General features: G+C 32.7%; 1 protein-coding gene across 3 annotated transcripts; it reads left to right on the forward strand.

The window, feature by feature from the left end:
* Positions 1-344: 344 nt before the first annotated feature.
* Positions 345-19,848, forward strand: LOC125057389 (EF-hand calcium-binding domain-containing protein 14). 3 transcript variants are annotated; one of them, XM_047661074.1, is made up of 6 exons: positions 345-732; positions 801-979; positions 8,210-8,469; positions 9,740-9,976; positions 10,783-10,861; positions 18,082-19,848. In XM_047661074.1, the coding sequence occupies exons 1-6, from the start codon at positions 623-625 to the stop codon at positions 18,129-18,131; spliced, it is 915 nt and encodes a 304-aa protein (XP_047517030.1). In that variant the 5' UTR covers positions 345-622; the 3' UTR covers positions 18,132-19,848. The 3 variants fall into 3 exon arrangements, with proteins under 3 accessions (XP_047517030.1, XP_047517014.1, XP_047517022.1); XM_047661058.1 differs by lacking the exons at positions 345-732; positions 801-979 and adding exons at positions 1,792-1,906; positions 6,127-6,589; XM_047661066.1 differs by lacking the exons at positions 345-732; positions 801-979 and adding exons at positions 1,796-1,906; positions 6,258-6,589.
* Positions 19,849-20,734: the final 886 nt, after the last annotated feature.

A 20,734-nucleotide genomic window follows, 5' to 3' on the forward strand; every position in this document is an offset into this window, starting at 1 on the left:
TTTACAAATTTTTCAACAATAAATAATATTTACTAACGAAAATTTCGATAAATGCCAACTTAAAGAAAAACACTGGTCAATTTTCAGTCACTGTGTTGGTATTGATTGCGAGAAGCACGCGAGAGCATTCGTTTTGAGAGAGCTCAATTGTGCGAAGCGTTGCTGTAGTTGGAACATTCAACGTTGAGCATTATGCCGCATAATGCGCTCTAGTGCTGTAATTGGAAAACGCACTATGTATCTAGAAGCAATGTATCAGCGTCGGCATTATGTCAGCTGTTATCTGTTTATACTTGCATTATGACAGCCTGAAAATATGAAAACGCGAATTTCAATTTGGATTTCAATTTTCAACTTCAGTTTTTAACTTTTCCCCGTTGAGTTTTGAGTTTGGATTTAGATTTAGATAGTTTTTATTCAACTTGAGATGCTTATAATTGGTTATCATACATTTCATTATTGCGTGTATTTATAAAGCTAAAATATGTACCAGAAATTTATACCTACTTTATAAATTTATACCTACTCTATAAATGGTAGGTAATGATAGGTTATAAACTTATAACAAAATACTAGAAAATTCGCATCTCAATGTTCAAGGAATGTTTATGTTTGACGAACAATGTCAAAAGTTAACAAAGAAAACTTTCGTCTCTTGGACTTATCTAGTGACGAAGATTCTGAGGATTTACAATTAGAAATAATACCTAATAGGAAAAAGAAAATGTCAAGGTATGCTTGTCCATTTGTAATCTATATTAGAGTGGAGAATTAAGTTTAAATTATGAATTATTTTTTAGAAAGGAGCGAAACAGGGTTGGTCAACCTAGAATTGTTGAACCAAGCTTAGGTAATGAGGTTCATTGCGTTTTGTGCTGGGCAACAAGAGGAACATTGGTTTTATGGCTACTTATGCTAACATGGATTTGTGCATCGCTGTATGACCAAGTCACTACTATGAAAGTTGACATAGCTAAAGGTAAGTTTCACTAGGTTACTAAGGTAATTCATTAAATTTTGGTGATTACAATTTTGATAGTGCATTGTGTAAAATTAAGCCAACAATAATAATATATATAGATATAAAGCTAACTTTTGTTCAGTATTTCAAGAATTATCTAAAGTATTTCAATAAAAATATGTATTTTTAACAACAGAATCTATACACATTTCTATATGATTTGTTCATGATAATGTAAAAAGCCCTTGTTAAGTTATTGAAAAACAATGAGCTGTTCAGATGCATTGCTCTGATGTGAAATGTTCATAGCAGTGCCCTCAGAAAATAGGAATGAGTCTGCTCAACCAATAGAATTTTAATTAGTCATAGCTAAGTTCAGTATTGAACAAATCACCATTTACAAAAAAATACAGATTATATAAAACTTAATTTACACATTCATTGGCATAAAAATAAAAACAGTTTAAATACAACATAAAAACTCTCTTCTACTTGCATATCCTAATTGATGCGAGTAGAGTAGGATTAACACTCTGAAGGATGTTAAACTTAAATTCATTTGCAACTGTCGAATGTTTGACTTAATTTTAAACATTTTAGGCACTGCTTTACCTAAGACTGGCATGAGTATAAAAGATCAATTTTAATCAATTTATATCACTTGTTTTTTTGTATCCTCGTGGTAAATTCTAACGTCATCAAGATAAAATGATATTTTTAATGTCCAGAAAAATAATAGCGTCATCCACTATTCAATTGGGTAACCCCATGTCCTATACTAGACGCGAATTTCTCGCACGCATGCGTCATATTGTGACGTCATACAATACGCTACCCCGAGTCCCAGAAGTCAGTCTTCTAAAAGCGTTGTGTTTTACCATACCTCGACGTTTTTATCTGTTAGTGCAAGTGATAAGCTATAGCTATTTCATGTTGAGATTAAAGGTGTGTCTTTGATTGCGGTTCGGTCTGTCTTCATATATCTCAGATTTTAGTGGCGTTTTAAATAAAATCTATTTAAGTGTTTATTTATTAAGTATGGAATTATTAGTGTGGCGTAAGGAGATACGCGCATGCGTTACGTCCATTCACTGCGTCTAGGAAACATAGGTCGATATAACGTGTCTTTATCTTATCTTTCTCGTTTTATATGCTTCTGTGCTGTATTATAACTACATAGATTTAAATTCTGATTTTTGTAAATATTTCAACGTAAGGAAAATGTTATGTGTAATTTGCTCTGTTATATAATTGTTTTGTTAATTATTAAATTGGTAAAACTATTGTGATTTGTGGTCGGTTTTAAGTAAGTTCCGTTACGAACTTACTTAAAACCGACCACAAATCACAATAGTTTTTTGATACATAGATAAATAAACAAACAATAATCCTAAAGAACAACGATATTTAATCTACTTTGTATTGTTTATTACCGTTTTAATTGTTTATATATAAATCGGTTTTCTAAACAAAACAACATTGTTCAGTTATTGTACTGGAATTATTATACCACTGTTGGAGTCAGTGATACTTGAAACAATTGGAATTAAAACTCATCTTCACGTTTTAATGTCGTCGTCATCAAAGTAATTGAGCTTATTGGTTTGATAAACAAATTAATTATGTATAATCTATTATATCGATTTACATAGACTGTTACTGAGTAGTTGGTTATTTGGTTCAAATAATTATTTTTATGAAAGGTGCGATTGCGATTTCGTTCGATTCATGTAGGTAAACAAGTACACTTATGAATTGTCAAGTTAAATTAATTATAAATTTACATTTACTACCAGTTCGCAAGTCAAGGGCGTAGAGCGGGTAAGAAGTACTGGCAAGAAACTTTCCGCCACTCTTTTTAATCGCCAAGTATTGTCATACAAATTGTTTGAACTGGAGCAAATCAATCCCAAAGATTAGGATCATTTAAGTATTCCTCAATTTCAATTCCGTCATTCATTATACTACTGCATAACTGCGTTATTAATGTATTCCAATGTGTAATAAAGGTATGAAAATAATATCAAAAGGTATTGCATAAATATAATTAGGATAAAGACAAAAAAGCCTGTGGCTATGGCCAGCTACCGCCACTCATAAAATGTTTATCCGCCTGAACTACTCTCGCCAAAACAGACCCACCACAGCTGTTAAGGCTGAATCTGACAGTTCGCAATATTAAATGTCCACTAAATCAGACGGAAGAATATCAGTATCATGTTGCAATTATAATTTGTACTAAGTTTGTGTAACACCAATCAAGTAATAAATATGTTACACGCTCCTGAAACACACGCTCAATACATAGGTTGGTTAGCCTCGACGACCTTGACATGGTTTCAAAATGTCCTGCCTTAGTCAAAATTATTAATGAAGTTTATAAACGGTCGAGATTGAAATATTTTCGTGGAAATTATTTTCATTCATAATTCACAATAAAAATGCGTTTAAGTATACCGACGTGGAACTGAAAATATTAATAGGGTTAGTTTGTTTGTGTGACCTTGAAGGTTGATGTTTACACGCCACTGAATTTTGTACTAATTTTGGTTAAAATATTTAGTGCGGTTACGTTTCTATGACCTGTGAATGTGACCCTTGCCTTGAGTTGGAATAACTAACTATTCAAACAGCTTAGTTGTATTTAATATGTGAGAAAAACCTTAAGACCTTACCACCACTATGTGGCCAGTGTGTGTAAGAACACTGCCCTGAGGTATTCCCTAACCAATTCGACTTAGGGTCCTTCAAGAAAAGAGCGTACCAATTCTTAAAAGGTGGCGACACGAGAGCCCTCTAGTATTCAGTGTCCATGGGCGGTATTCTATATTCATACATACCATTCAGTGTATAAGAAGGTGGCTCGAAGGTGACTCTACAGAGCTTTACCATGTTCAACATCGTTCTAGTTGCAGAAACAAAGCTTTCAAAGTACGCCTGAATCCGGGTTAAAAACGTAATAGGTGCTTGTATAGAGGTCAACCATTTCTGATGTAGCTCTGAATTATGCGAACCATTTCTTTTTAGTACGTATTCGTGTACGTTTAGTACGCATATTTAAATCATTCGTCGTCTAGTCTTCGAGATTGTCATTGTGTTGTTCCGGATTTTGTAATAAAGACTGTACCTTTATGATTGCTTATACATATAAGTTAAATACTACGATAACTATTATTATTTACGTACTATTGATGTATGGTACCTAGTGAAATCGCGACGGTATTTAATAGATTTTTTTTAAAATATAAAAGAAACTTTATTGATTAAAAAATACAAGTGTTATTTTAAACGGTAGTCAATATTAGACTCCTATTTAAACGGTGGTCGATGTTAGACTGATCTGAATATAATTCTATTCTTACTGCTAAAACCCTTACATGATAAAATAATATAACTAAGCATTCGTCGTAGTAGTTGCATTAACGCTTATGGTGCGTTCTGGGTATATGTGTGACAATGTAACTACCTTTAGTATGCGAGCCTAGTTTTTAACGTATTATTAACCCTACTGAAACTCAAAATAACTTTATTCATATAGGTAGCCAAGTACACTTATGAACGTCAACGGACAAGATTTTAAATTGATTCTAAATTACACTTACTACCAGTTAGCAAGTCAAGGGCAAGAAGCTCTCCGCCACTCTTTTTAATCGTTAAGTTTTGAGTCATACAAATTGTTTGAACTGTAGCAAATCAATCCCAAGGATTAGGATCATTTAAAATTTAAATAATCGACAAATGTATAAAAATCTTCATTGACTAATTTACGTTTGACGAGAGTTTTGAATTATAAACCTAATTAGGCTTTTACTTTCTTTAATATTATTTTTTTATATTTTAGTTTAAAATAATAATGAATCAGTGGCGCTACAACCTTTTTAGGTCTAGGACTCAGATTTCTGTATCTGTTTCATGATCAATTGTCAATAGACAAGTAGGTGATCAGCCTCCTGTGCGTGACATGCGCCGTCAACTTTTTAAGTCTAAGGCTTTCTCAGGTTTTCTTTCTCCGTTCGAACGTTTAATGCGCACATAGAAAGTCCATTGGTTCACAGCCAGTGAATGAACCTATGACCTCAGGGATGAGAGTCGAACGCTAGAGCCACTATTATATATTTTAGTTTAGTATTGTATAATTCTAATGTTACATGGAATTTTATTTGTTTTTTATAAATGATTTATGCACCTTCGGTGGTATTGTTTTTTCTTCTATTTTTCCAAACTAGGGTTGCCAGCAAATCGCTTTATAGCGACAAGGCCGTTGCCTAATAACTTATGTAACCTCTTTTTAGGTATATGTTAAATTCAACGAAGTGTAAATAAATAAATGTAAAAGGCATTATAAAAACATTCACCATACACTGAGTATTGATTTAAAATCATATCGATTAATAGCTATAACAGATTATTCATATGTTTCTGCATAACAATGCATTTCCTTATCATACCCAATGACGTTCCGCGTTCCACTTTCCTCATTATAGGAAAACCTTCTCGGACCGCATCCGTACATTTTGTCCTTATATACAATTGGTTATATCTATCCTCGTATATTTATCTTTTGTTTAACACTCACGCGCGGCATATATTTCCAAAAATGTTCTATATATAAGAGCGGTGGTCGTAATGTGGTTATCATATAAGGGAGAGATTTCCGAGTTGTATCGTAGATGTGAATCAGTATACAATAACAAAAGCTAGTGTTTTACTATGTTTGAAAGTAAAATATTTAATGAATATAATTCAGTTTTTTTCTGTTGTTAAACACCACGGCAACTATTATAAACCTTCTCTTCCCTTCTTTTATTATTATGTCCATTTGTCATACTTTGCTAAATAATAAACGAGAGATAGTATAAACTAGAAATATAACAGCAAAGTTTGAAATTGCTGCGCTAATCATGGCTCTTAATAATAATTTCGCGTTCAAGATCAAGGCTATATTTAATGACGCCTTTCTAATGCTACTTGTTCACTTCAGGTTCAATTAACAATATAATGGTCGTTTGTTTAGATTTGCTACACTCATTGGTTCACTTATTTTACTACACTATTAAAATCGCGATATCGCATATGGCGCGCTGCTTCGCAATTAATTAACCTCATTACTTTGTATGGTTTATATCTGGCCGCTAATAAAAAAATAATTTCCGAAATTCGAAAAGGTTATATGCAAATATCAGACCCAGACCGATCCGCAATTAAGCTAGCCATTGACATCAATAATCCTTTCCTGAACTTTATTTACGACTTCATTCGATAAACGGTCGTCGTGTTGTGCGCTCGCCTTGATAAGTCGGTGTGAATGTGTTTACGGTAGCGATAATATGGAGAGTGGTGTGCACGCGACGGTGCCGTTGCGTGGCGGGAAGAAAATGAGGAAAAGGCGAGAGCTGGATGCGTTAGTGGGCGGTGTGGGTTCAAGGGGTGGGCGGTTGTTATCAGCGTCCAGCGATGAAGGAGAACCCTGGGGTAGAAGGACATCCCGTACACGAAGATCGCGACCTTTTGTTCGCTTAGCAGCTGCATTAGCACTGTGTGTGTGTGTCGTATCAGCTGCTACAGTTCTATGGCTGTTTGTAGATGTTCGGAAGCAGATTGTGTCGCTGAGAGTGGAAATGGACAGAGGTGGGTATCACACCATCTTGGGGATTTTATTTTCGTGTGATGTAACTAAGAGGATATTTACCTTAGATAAGATTATGAAGAGTGTTTTATGTACTTAATGTAAGAGTAAGATTAACCTTTGTTATTCTTCAAGTATCCTATAATAGTTACATATACTAACATATACGATGACTTGATAATAAAAATATTTAGTGTAACGTATAAAGGGGTAAAGAAAAAATCACTGGAACATTTTGACATTGTCAGATAGTATACATAAAAGTTTTTTACCTTATGACTTAAACAGAGTGTACTACTTAAACACACGTACATACAACTATACACTAGGGGTATATACTAGGGGTGAGAAACTAAATGGCTAAGGGCCAAATATGTTTTTTTTTTAAAAGAGATTAATTTTGGTATATATCTTTTAATATTCAAGATAATTCACGAAACTATCTAAATTTTCTAAATTTAATTTATAAATAACATTATCTAGTTTATATAAATTATATTGAGTAGTTTACTTGTATATAAATGTGCGCTATAGATTTATAAGATGTGCTCGCACCTTTTACGACGTAAATTTTTTTTTTTTATCTATGTCTGAAAATTGCCACAAACTCCAAAAACTACTGAAGTGTTAACACTTGTTTAATAAAGTTACTTTTTCAGTTAGCTTTGTACTGCTGGTACACGTTAGAATAGTGGCATATACAATGATAGCTTATTACGAATAATGATTACTGGTATTTTTCCCTATTGTCAAATTTGAATGAAGTAAAACAGACTAAAAACCATTTTTGTAAGGTTTATTAAATATAGTTGTAAAAGAAATTCATTAAAAGCAAAATACAACGCAACATATATTAAACTATTGTTTCATTATTCTAGTTCACTGGAAAATATTTTTTTTAATGATTATAAAACTATGTATGCTGTGGCGTTTGTTTTGTGGAATACTTGTGAAAAATATTCTAACAACAACTTAAATATATATATATATATATATATATATAGCTAAACGTCGGTTAAATTTAAAATTATGTAAAATAATTGTAAATTTATAATAATACATAACTTCAATCCGGTTAAAAAGTATTTTCTTTAAAAATTATATCTGTCTGACAGATAAGATTAGGCTAAAACGAAGACAATTCAACAATAAATCTTTATTTCACTTACCACCCCTATGATTAATATTGATGCCTGTATCTGATCTCAAAGCTTAATCAAGTTAAATACTACTTCATACTGAAAACAGTTCGACAGCTCACGATTCTAAATTATACTTGAATTGTCTCTCAAGAAAAGTTAGTACTATGAAAAATAATGTCTTCATTGCTTTTGGTATAAATGTCATAATGCATAATTGAAAATAATGTTAATACGTTAACGTTCAACAGGTAAAGCTTTTGAGCTTTTTTCCCTATAGTGTTATTTAAATAAAATCTTAATAATAAAAATATCTTTAGTTTTTCACAAAAATGTATCAATCAGAGGACCCAAACTATGTGAAATGTGATTTTGTGCGTCACTTTTGTATTCAAATTGCCAAATTTGAAAGTGCATTTGACAGGTATTCATCAAATTCTTACGTCGTAACTACAAATTTTTAACAATCACATTTGTCCTCAGTATCAACGATAGGCGGTAATGTGAACGATGACTTACAACTCTGTCACACAAGCTTCAAGGAGCTGAAGAAAAACGCGAGTGCCTTGCAAGAGAGACTCGAAAAGCTGGAGACGGCGCATCAGGCGCTGATATTACAAATGAATAAGACATCAAGTGAACTCATGTCTGTGTCGGAACAGCTGTCGGCGGCGCCGAAGCTGGTCGATACTCCCCGGAGGATAGCAGAGTTGCAGAGAACTGTCGCTGACTTTGGTTCACAGGTGATTATTAAATTGGGGATTTGAAATATAACGACTGTCATTTGTCAACAGCGTAAACCAATCACCATCCAGGATATGATCATTCGTTTTCCAAATACTTATAGTTGTGCATTTGTAGGAGTTTTTGTTTGTGTTTTGTTTAAGCTTTGACGAGATAGGGACAGATGTCGTAGCTAAAATAAATTTTAGCAACACAATTGAATATTTGTAATAATATAATAGTTATTTTTTATGGGAAATTTAAAAACAGAATGTTCAATAATATTGCCTAGTATAACAAATGTATGAAATTATCGAATACTTTAAGAAAATTATCATAAAGTATCTTAGGGTGACGTTCAGAAACGAGGCTTCCTAGTCAAAATTCAATACATTTATGACGTACTTCAGACTTAGCGACTGCTATTTAAGTGGCAAAAAAATAATCTATACATATAATATAGAGGAATTTTCAATCAAATTCGATTTAAGAAATTGACGACCGTAATTTATATTTGCATTGGTGTCGTTTATTATTTTATAGGTGCCGCCTAAGTGACGCAATTCGCATTGTATTGCGTCAATTTGAAGGCACACTCCATATACAATCCCACTAGTAAATTCATCACTGATATATGTTAGCTATTATATTCACAACAAGGACATTTGAGTGACAAGACGAGGATTAGCGATTGTATGGCTTTCCTGTCTCGAAGACGGTTGAAATATAAACTTGTTGAGTTAAGCTAATATAACTGTCACCGTAAAATTGTAAACACCGTTAGATTGTAATCTATCTCGCGAGATTGTGAACTGTCGAAATGTGTATTTATGTCAGAATTATTGTTTACCTACTAAGTAATGAAAACATACTTGATGTCACAATTCTTTAAGTGCATTCAGTTTATTTGACTGATACCCGTGTTTCATTCCTAATTCTATGGACATAGAACGGTCTACAATAAAGCCGACCAATCCGGAACAGCCTTCGGACAGTTGACAATTTTAAGATTGTAATTTGACGGTTTTACTTCGATAGATTACAATCTACCAAATAATACGTTAAATTGTAAACAGTACGTTGAGGTTCACAATCTTTCGACAGTTCACAATCTCGCGAGATAGATTACAATCTAACGGTGTTTATAATTTAACGGTGACACAACGGCCTGTCCCTGCCTCGCACGGTTCACCTTTTTTGGGAAAATAATATAGTATATATTACTTTCTAAAGGATTTTTGAAATAGCTCCAGTAGTTTTCTCGTTACACGTCTTATTATTCTTCAACAGATCAAGGGATTCGACAGCTCAATATCATCAGCTCATAAGCAGGCTCTTACAGCAACCTCAGGTGTTGAGGAGCTGAAGAGCTACTTAGTACACCTGGACGAGAGAACCAACGATACGATAGCTAACGTGTCGGAAAACGTCAAATTGGACGAAAGCCTTAAAGAACAGATCGCTGTCTTGAATACAACGCTTATGAGTCGATTGGATGGATTGCAAAGCGTAATTGAAGAAATTAATGTGAGTTTAAACAAATATTAATATAAACAGTAAGTATTAATTTAGTTAACGGACATAGGTTAACGGACCTTTTTCATTGTCCGTTGAGTGAACTGTCAAAAGTTCTATTATTTGTTAGTGCCTCAGTTTCTTGTTTGTTTTTTTTTGTTTAGTCTGTAAGTTTTATTCACTTATTGTGCACTCATGTCAATTTAGGGTCGCCTGTTAGGGCAGGACTTTTTTTTAAATTTATTTATTTATAAAAACAAATAAATAAATTTTAAAAAAAGTCCTGGAATGGAGGCCAGTCTGCGAAGCGTTGGACGGCCTCGCACTGGTGACCTGGTGAGGGTGGAGGGAAGGCATTGGATGCAATCGCTATGTCCAACAGTAGACGTTAACTGGCTACGAATAGTTTTATGTCAGGGCCTCAGATTTCTATATCTCTTTGTTTTTGTTTAAAAAGACAAGTGTCCTGCCTGAGCCTGACACGATGTTTACCTTCACCGTATGAGCGAGTGTTGCACAGAAGGTCTAGAAGGTCCATTGATGCACAGCAGTTGCACATGTTTCCAGTACTATAAATTTTTTGGTCAGTGACGGTTATACAACATGGAATTCCTATCAAAATCGGTACTAGTACTGTTACCATGGTAACGATGTTTATTCCATTACATGGAATAAACATTTATCGTTTTCAAAATAAAGGCCCTATACCTTCTCCTTGAGGTACATCCATGAGGCCACTACGAGAGGACCGTTGATATTAAAGCAAAACTCGATAGATAGAGATAGCTAAATTTTGAATTCGTAAATTGATGTTTCAGAGGCCAAAAGAGGTTTCAGTTATTCCAACGGCCCCACCGAGTGCTGTACCCGGTCTTACATCTACCACAACGATAGCGGGTAAGCAAACATTTCTTTATACTTTAAAAATAATGTTCACCCATTAATTTCATATATTGTTTTAGCATTTTGATATACGAGATAGGCACTTTGAAATCGATTTTGCTGTAGTTTAACAAATTGTTTTATCTATTCATTTTTGTTATGTTTGCTTGTACCAATGTATTAGTGTGCCGAGAGTTGGCAAGCTTTTATAAATAAATATGTACAGTAAAAATCTGATATAACGACATCGAAGAGACTACTCATATTTGGTCGTAAAAACCGATAGTCGTAACAGCCGATAGCGTTATTATTAAGTACCTTATACAATAGAATTCAGCCGGGACCTTTGATTTTGGTCAATATAACCGGTATGTTGTTCTAAAGTCTAAACGATGTCGTCGTAAACGGAATGTAAATATATCGTCCGTCTAAAAAAGAAACTAAATAGGGAAGAAACATACATTTTAATTGAATAATTCAAATTACAAATTAAAAATTTAAATTACAAACTACGTATAATTAGGCCCTTCATTATTTCAAAATAAGGAAGAACAACTGAGCTCTTCCGGTAGGGCTCGCATAAGGTCGTCAACTTGATTATTCAAGTCTATAATTGACCTTCTGAAACTACGAAGTATGTTATTTTTTATGATATTTATTTTGATGTGTATCGGAAGTGTAATTACCATATTAAAAAAATAATTTAGAAGTCGAGGTTAAAAAACTCTTAATACAATACCGGGTTAATTTGAATTAACTTTATTTACAGTGTAAACTCTTTATAAGGTCACTAGCTGGCCTGGCGAACATCGTACCGCCTAACAGTCGATTCTTTATTCGTTTAAAATACTTATTCTGCTATTCGGGACTACGGTCTATAAAAAAAAGAAAATTGATAAGACAACAAATACATTATGTCAAAAAATAAAAATTAACCTTCCCGGAACTCCTCCACTAACACTTGAACTTTATGATATGGTATTAAAGTTCAAATTGCCTTTAAATATTATTACGAATATTTTGTATGGGAATATAGTAAAGTGTTGTTTTTAGACTTTTTCACTCAATTTTTTTTAATTTTTATCTCCGTAAGAACCATCCTCGTACTTCAAGTAATATTATAAAAAAAGAATTAGACAAATCGGTCAAGCCGTTTTCATGTTATGTCGTGACAACGGAAAACGGGTTTCATTTTTATATATATAGATTACGTCATAACGAAAACGCCTCTGTAACGTAAACATGAGGTAGATTTGTTTGGTTTAACACAAAACCCATACATTAATTTACCCTTTATAACGCAACAGCCATCCTCTATAACGAAGAAATATTTTCATATTTAGACATCAACAACATACTTAAGTGTAATAGTTTTAATAATCAGCTTACAAAACCTCAAAACCTTTTGAGGTGCCGAAATTTCAAAGAAAGACACCTTAGGTTATAAACAACCTTCTCGCCTTTGTTATTGTTAATTACATTAACACGTGTGCCATTATTTTTAGATTACATTGCCTGTAGGAAATTTATGTCTCAGTTACTAAACGCACCATTGTCACTGATTGTAATTAGTTAAATTTGGTGTTTTTTCTCTTCCCTCCCGAAAACGAAAACGCTCTATAACGAAGAAAAATGCGGTCCCTTGGAATTCGTTAAAAAGAGTTTACACTGTATTTATTTATTTAAACTTCATTACATTAAAGAAAGAAAGAAAACTTTATTATACACAATGTACAGTATATTTAGGTAAAGTACATAGTACCACACTAGTATTCCCTGTCTTGTGGGCAGCCAGTCTCTTTTGACATGTATACTTTATAGTTTATGATTTCTACACAACACAAATTTATATTTAAACTAATTTTGCACAATAAGATTAGTTTTTTTACTAATAACATAAATTATTAGGTATGCAACTGACTACCTTAACAAGCGATCACTTCCAGGCAACCCTAGAAAGGAAAAGAAAAGAAATACTATATAATAATAATAATATAATAATAATAATCTTTATTGACATATTTGTAATTACAGAAATCCTATGAAGACTCTGACACCTAAACTAGGCTTTAGTGCCTGTATCTCAGGAGTCAGTGGCTTCTCCCAATATAATTCGTAACAAGTGTCAAGAGAGCTTATTCAAAATTTTACAAGACAATACTTTTTATAGACATTTGTAAATTCCAGATATTACATCTAATTATCTTCTTACACATAATATACTTAAACAAAAATAACATATATTAAAAAAAATGTTTCAGTATAAATTACAATGAATATAATAGGTAATAAAATAGGTACATACACATAAAATACTAAAATACATAAATATACATAATACATAAATATACATAATTATACATTTTACATATGGGTATATGTAACACTAGTATAAATATATAAATTATACACACAATTAATGAATCAAAATAACTAAAATATTATTGTAGCATGTTAGTTAAATAGATCTTCTGTTTCCTCATAATTTAAGGACAAAAGCCAAGTCTTAACAATTGATTTGCAGTCATGTAGTGAAAGAGGGTAGAAATTTAATTTTTTGTTTATTTTATTATATAGAAAGACTGAGAGAAATGCTCGTTGTCGCCTTGCGAAGGTAGTACGGAATTTTGCTGTGGGGAGTACATTTGGTATACAGCGTTTGTTACTGCAAACCTCTGGGTTATAAGGGGTATGGACATGTTGTTTGGCTATTATATTAAAGACGAATAACTGTCTAACACTGAGGAGCTCACACTGTTTATATAAAAGTGTGGTTGAAAATCTGTAGGGTTTGAAAGTCATTACTTTTAGTAAAGATCTGTGGGCTCTTTCAAGCTGAATTAGATGTGACTTGCACGCTCCACCCCACACGCTCACGCAGTATCCAATAACCGATTTTACTAAGGCAAAGTAAACAGTGCGGAGTAGTTCAAATTCCGCGGCATAACGTAATTTTTTGAATGTCCAGATTAGTTTTCGCGTGCGTGCCGTTATAATCTCAATGTGAGGAAGCCAACTCAATTTATTATCTAATTCGATACCGAGGTATTTAATGGTATTGGATTTTGTTATATTAATGCAAGTACAATTGCGCTCAGAGACACATATGTGTATTTTAAGATTAATATCAGTCATATGGGAATTAATAGTTTGGAACTGAATATACGAAGTTTTAGAAATATTTAAAGTAAGTAAATTTTCCCTGAGCCATCTAGCCACCTTCTGCAGTCCGCTTTCGGCAATATTTTGTATCTCGGTCCAGGTGTCCCCATAAAAAACTATAGCCGTATCATCGGCATAGGTAAACAACCTGCAACTAGTTAGGGACATATTACATAGGTCGTTTATGTAAATAAGAAAAAGACTTGGACCAAGAATACTGCCTTGCGGAACTCCAAAAGTTACATTTGCGTCGGAACTAATATAATTATTAATCTTAACCCTTTGCACCCGACCACTAAGGAAATCTTTAAAAATAAGCAGGGCTGAGTCTCTTATTCCAATTCGCTCCAATTTGTCCACAAGTATAGGTATTGAGACGGTATCAAATGCCTTGGCAAGATCGAGGAAGACACCAAGGCACTTTTGTTTCCTGTCAAGTTTTTCTGTGACAAACTCAATCAAGCTACCCACAGCGTCTTCTGTTGACATACCCATTCTGAAACCAAATTGTGAGCTGGACAGAATATTGTACCGATTTAAAAACTGTATTAACCTCACGTTAAGCATCTTTTCTAGGATTTTTGATAGTGCTGTAAGCACAGAAATCGGTCTGTAGTTTGCAACACAATCCCGTGCCCCACCCTTGTGAACAGGAGTAATGAGAGACCTTTTAAAGACTTTTGGAAAGCAGCCTTCCCTAAAACATGTCTGAAACAAGATAGTAAGCGGCGATACAATGACATGTCTTACCATTTTTAGAAATCGAGCTGGTATAGAGTCCCAACCAGTGGCACAATCATTTTTTAAGCTTAAGATGAGAGATTCCACCTCAACCTCATCTGGTGGCATTAGTACGAAGGAGTTAGTCAAGCAATTAGATCTTGTACATATGTAGTTATACTTACACCCTGTAAGTTTTTCAGCTAGCTCTCTACCAACATTAGAAAAATAACTATTTATGTCCTCAACCGCATCCAATGCGTTACAATTCCTAATTAACTCATCGGCAGAAGATTTTTTACTTGAACTATCGGTGACATATTTTATTGCAGCCCAGGTTTCTTTATTTGATTTTGCACTTTTTAATAAGAATTTATCGTGTTCGCGCTTCAATTTTCTAAGTAATGAGCAACAAAAATTCCTGTACCTTTTATAGGTTATTTTAAGAATTTCATTTTGGGGGTCCCTTTTTAAATTAAGATGCAGTTTATCCCGGTGACGGATACAGCGAAGTAGGCCCGGAGTCATCCAGGGCTTAAGAGATTTTTTGCGCCTGGGTACACGGACTTTTTCAGTGTTAGCTTTAATAGCAGATGACAGAATTTCAACAAATCGAGTCGCAGCAGACTCGGCGTCTTGCTTGTTAGTCATAAAAGTAAAATCAGCCAATTCAACATATTTTATAGCTTCACTAAAATTTACTCTTTCAACAATGGAAGGGCACTGAGTATTAGTCCGTTTACTGTTAAGGGATAGATTTATTAGAATAGAGTCGTGATCAGTTACGGTGGAATTTATAACTATAACACTAGTTTGTAAAACAGTTTTAACCATTACATGATCGAGACAATTGCTTAATCGTGTTGGATATGTGTGGCCTGGCAGAAAACCCAATTCGCTGGTTAAATTTAAGTAAGAGTTACTGTTTCTGTCACCGTTTCCAGGTTTTATATCGATATTTATATCACCTATTAAAAATATATTCTTAGATTTTATAGATTTAACAATATCATTCAAAGCATTCAAAAAGCGCTCAGTGTAGTAAAAGGATGGTGATCTATAAATAGCTAAAAGTACAATATCTGGTACTATTTTAGCTAGCAGAAAGTTAGCATCTTTAGGATTAGGTTCTTCAATTTCGCAATTTATATTTTGTTTAGCATAAATTATAATACCGTCATTTTGATTTAAGCACTTTTTTGTGAAATAAGAATTATAATCCTTGAGACTGGGTATGGGTTTATTATCGTTTAACCAGCATTCAGTTAAAATTATTATATCTGGATCAAAGTACAGACGAGCTATATGGGCCAAGAATGCATCAATATTTTTGTAAACGCTACGGATATTTTGTGTTATAATTTTTAGGGAGTTTCCTGATTTTTTTACTAAATCATTACAATTATTTATATCACAACTGTAGGCAGTTGCCACTGTTATATTATCAATATCATTATTTATATTATCAATAAATCTAGCCATTTGTAAAATATTAAGCTTTTTGTCGCAGCTACTCGTGTCTGAGAAATGCTGACATTTTTACAAAGATAAGATCTCGATTTCAACATGATCACTAGACTAAGAATGTATAATTTTTTAGTCATGTAAAATACAATACAATGAACAGAGTATAAGTATGTATATAAAGTAAAACAATAATATAATATATAAAAAAATAAAATAATATCTATAAAAACAATAATTAAGTGCCGGATTTTCACAAACAGGAAAGTTATCGTAGGCCGGCGGAGTTTCCTGGGGGCCTCAAAAAGTCATTGTTTTAGACGAAGTTTATTTAAATCACCCTCACTATCAATTCTAATATGCCGTTTACCTTCATCTTGTCTCAGGTAGGTTCTTCCAAATGAGGTCCAGCAGAATTTATATCCATTTTCCTGAGCAAATGCACGAGCCAGATAATTTAATCGTTTTCCGCAGGGTGATAGACATTCTGAAATAAAAAATGGCTTTGCTGGTCCTTCCAAACTTAAGTGTGCCGTGTTCAATTTGTTAGCAGAATTCATTTTGTTAAATTTGCGTGCCTTTTCAATAATACCATCTTTCAATATAACGCTGCCCAATTCCACAATAATTGCTCCATGTCCAGTTTTACTTTTTGTACGATAAATATCCTTAATATCCTGTTTCTGTATGGGAAAATCAATAACATCTGCAGCTTTTGAAGCAATTTTACATAAACTAATACTGAGGCTAAAGTAGAAGTGCACATAAACAAATCAACAAAACTAAAATTACAAGTAAAACTTTAAAATTATGCTCACAAACTTAATCTAAAATAAAAAATAAACTAAAAACTAATCATGTTTCATGAATTGCAATGCAATACAAAAGAATAAGAAAGATAATTACAAAAGTCACGAATTAATGCAAGAGAGTCTATATAGTATAAGCCTGACATGACCGGTCTAATTAATTCTGTATCTAAACAGTTATCGCTTTCTTGAATCGAACCCTGGACCTCTGGTATAGAATCTATTTTCTATATATTCTCTTTGACACAATATGAGAAATTCTGCATACAAATGTTGCACATGACTGTGTGATAGTATTTCACGTGATTATTTCATGCAAACTCGTAATAGAGTTTTATTTTTTATTAGATAAACATTGCTAACCTTGTTAAGAATATTTGCTTAGACATAAAATTAATGGACTTTGTATTGACATGAATCTTGATAAGTACTTCGTCAGTCTATATTTATATTATTGAAGTTTCTGTTTGTCTATGCTTTTCTTGTTTTAAAAATATCAATTATTTTATTATAGTTAACTTCCTTACTCACACATTGACGAAACCCATTGTTTCATTAGAATAGAAAAATCTTTTAAAGGATTTCTTTCGAACTACACAATTTTTACGCTTTAACAAAATATTATAAACTCTATATTCCCATGAATAGCAGTATAAATACTTCAGAGTAAAATCAATAACACCCACACTCTCGCTCAACACATATCGTAGACCTCCGATGTAAGTACGTAAAACGCGCGTGCGTCTTTCACGCATACGTTCCGTTCGATTGTAATTGTAATAATGTAAAGATGTCATGTGGAACATGGTGTAATGGTTGCAGCTCCTTACAAACGTTGTTTAAATCGAAAAATTTGGCGATTAAAAAGAGTGGCGGAGAGTTTATTGGCAGTTCTTCTCTTCCGTTCTACGCCCTTGATTTGAGAACTGGCAGTATATGTAAAATTAGAAGCATTTCATTTTTTTTTGACGTTCATAAGTGTACATTGTGTTACCTGTATGAATAAATAATTATGAATTTTATCTATCACGTGCAAATTTGTTTGTATTTCGTTTTATTATCTTAAAATGTTTCTTTCAGGCCCTGTGAAACCCAGAGTTCTGGAAATGAACGAGCCGGCGTCGAGTTAAGTAATTGCTCAGTTGTCACAAGTACAGTTGCGTCCACGCTACATACGAGATATTTTTGTATATTGGTGAAGCGGAAATGTTTGGGCTCAAAGGTCAAAAATATTGTTAAAATTTAAAATTAAATTGGGTTTGTCTCTATGTCAAATTGTAATGAGAGACCAGTGCTTTAGTTAGAAGTTATTTTTTTATAAAGGGTATTTGTAAACGTATTACCACAAATGGTTTGTTGTCCCGTTTATTTACGTTAAGAGTGATGAGGACGGAACATTTGAAAGCTATTTGATGCTATATACGCTAATAAATATAAAATTTGATTGCATGGAGTGAAATTACATTTGATACATTGATGATGATACATGAAATACATTAAATATACATTTGAATGTGTAAAAACAGGACCGGTATTCCGTAACTCCCAATCGCGATTTTGATAGAATTATATCAGAACGAAACTGCATACAAGTTACAGAGTACCAGCGATAAACTTGGAACTGGGATCTTCATCAGACCCGTCCAAAAACATGTTTATTGACAGCGTATTCGAAAAATTAATGTATAGAAAACGTAGTTACGAAAGGTTTTTGTTTATAGGAACCGGAAATCCAGTGAGATGTAACCTTAAATTTCCTAGTTCCTAATGTTCCAGCGAAATTTGTATGCCATTTATTTTTTTATATCCATCGAATATTGTTAAATATGCGTTAGAATTGTGTTGATCGTATTTTCCTCAAACATAATCTAAGAAAAAAGATTCAAGCCCAACCACAGACGTCTGTTGATGAGATGAATAACTCTTTAACTACTGAACACTACTGATATCCCGTCCGTATATCCAGAATATAGCGTAGACGCTTGTTTCACGTATAACATAACAAAAACTGTCGCGTACTACTTCTAGTCTGAAAATATTTAAGTTAACCCCATTTATTATTATTTTTTTAAGTTATTTACTTGCCTTACAATAAAAAAAAACTTTTCTACATTTTGGACGTTTCTTAATAAAAATACCGTCTGTTATTCGTTCTATAGACTCGACATGTCACGTTGCAAATGTGTCAAAATGGACTTAACTTATTGAGGATATACATTCCCTTAAAGAAGGAAACATATAATATTGAATCTATAAAAATTTCTAAAATATTTTTCCTTTTATCCTGTGAGGCCCTTACGTATTCGTTTATGTACGTAAGGAACGCACACAAACGAACGTACGTGATATTATTTGTAATTATATGATTGCTGTCATATGGTCAAAGTGTTGGTAATTATAATGATTTGGCAAATTCATTAAATAAATTGATGGTTTTAATTGAATAAAAATGTATTAAAGGACGAAAAATATTCATTATCCAGCCAACGAAATAGATCTCAACACGTAATATTAAAGAAAAAGCGATTCTTCTAAGATATATTACTTGAATTAAAATATTGACTTAATTTCTTTGATTTAAGGTGCATTTCAAAATGATGAAAATACTTCGATTTCAACAAAGACCATAAGATATTAATGTCTGTTTAATCAATTTATGATTGAAGATTCAAAGTCGAGGCGCTAAGGGTGAGATTCAGACACGAGACTTAAGAAATAAGTTTTTGACAAACGAAAGTCACACTTAGCGCTTACTAAGTTCCAAACTTTGAAACAAGGAAAACAACTCGCTATTATGTGTCTAGAGTCTGGCTAATGAAAGAAGATAACAAAAAAACGCGGCAAAATCAATGGTATCCCTAAAAGTTTGATTTATTTTGTGGATTAAACTTACTTAATACTTGATTTTATTTTATTATTTTTTACATTGATAGTAACTGTATTTCTATGAAATTAAATATTATACGTTTACTATTGATACTTAAATTGCATGGAAAACTAAAACTATATTTATTATAAAACACAACTTTATTCGGAATAATCAAAATCAGAATCCAAAAAATCAATAAAACAAAATTAAGGCTATTATACCTGTTAACTATTCGGAAAAAATATATAATAGAAATACAAATGAGTAATTGCATGAAGTATCAAGACAATAAATCATACTAACCTAAGAAATTCAATAACATTCTGTGTTGCCATCCGAAAGTTTTCAAATAATTCAATTATATTCTTTCATTAGGCACTATCTAGAAGTCGTTATTAGTCAATTGACATGAATTTAGTTGTAAGCTTATTGTATTTTTGTATTTATTTTAATATGTATGCCACAAGAGTCGTTTACACACATATTTGTTTGAGTAATTTTTTTGTGTATTTGTCTTGGCGCTGTAAATGTCCGTCAAACAGTTGTAATTATTGTGTGTCGTAGTATTCAAAATCTTTGACGTAATAATTACTACTTTTGAATATAAAACCCGGACAAATGTTGTATGGACACTGACATAATCACACCAATAAGATTTCTATTGCCATCTCACTCATAGTACATACCTAAGAGTGAGACGGCTTATAATATAAGTGCAACTTGCAATAACACTGAGTGAGAGATTGAATGATGTAAATATAAATGTATCAATTCCCATTTTTAACTAACAGATAGACTTACAAAGATTCGTTAGTTAAAATGGGAATCGGAATTAGTTGTGTTTGTAGTGAGGAGTGACGCACT

This window comes from Pieris napi, chromosome 2, assembly GCF_905475465.1.
Source record: "Pieris napi chromosome 2, ilPieNapi1.2, whole genome shotgun sequence".
NCBI lineage: Eukaryota > Metazoa > Arthropoda > Insecta > Lepidoptera > Pieridae > Pieris > Pieris napi.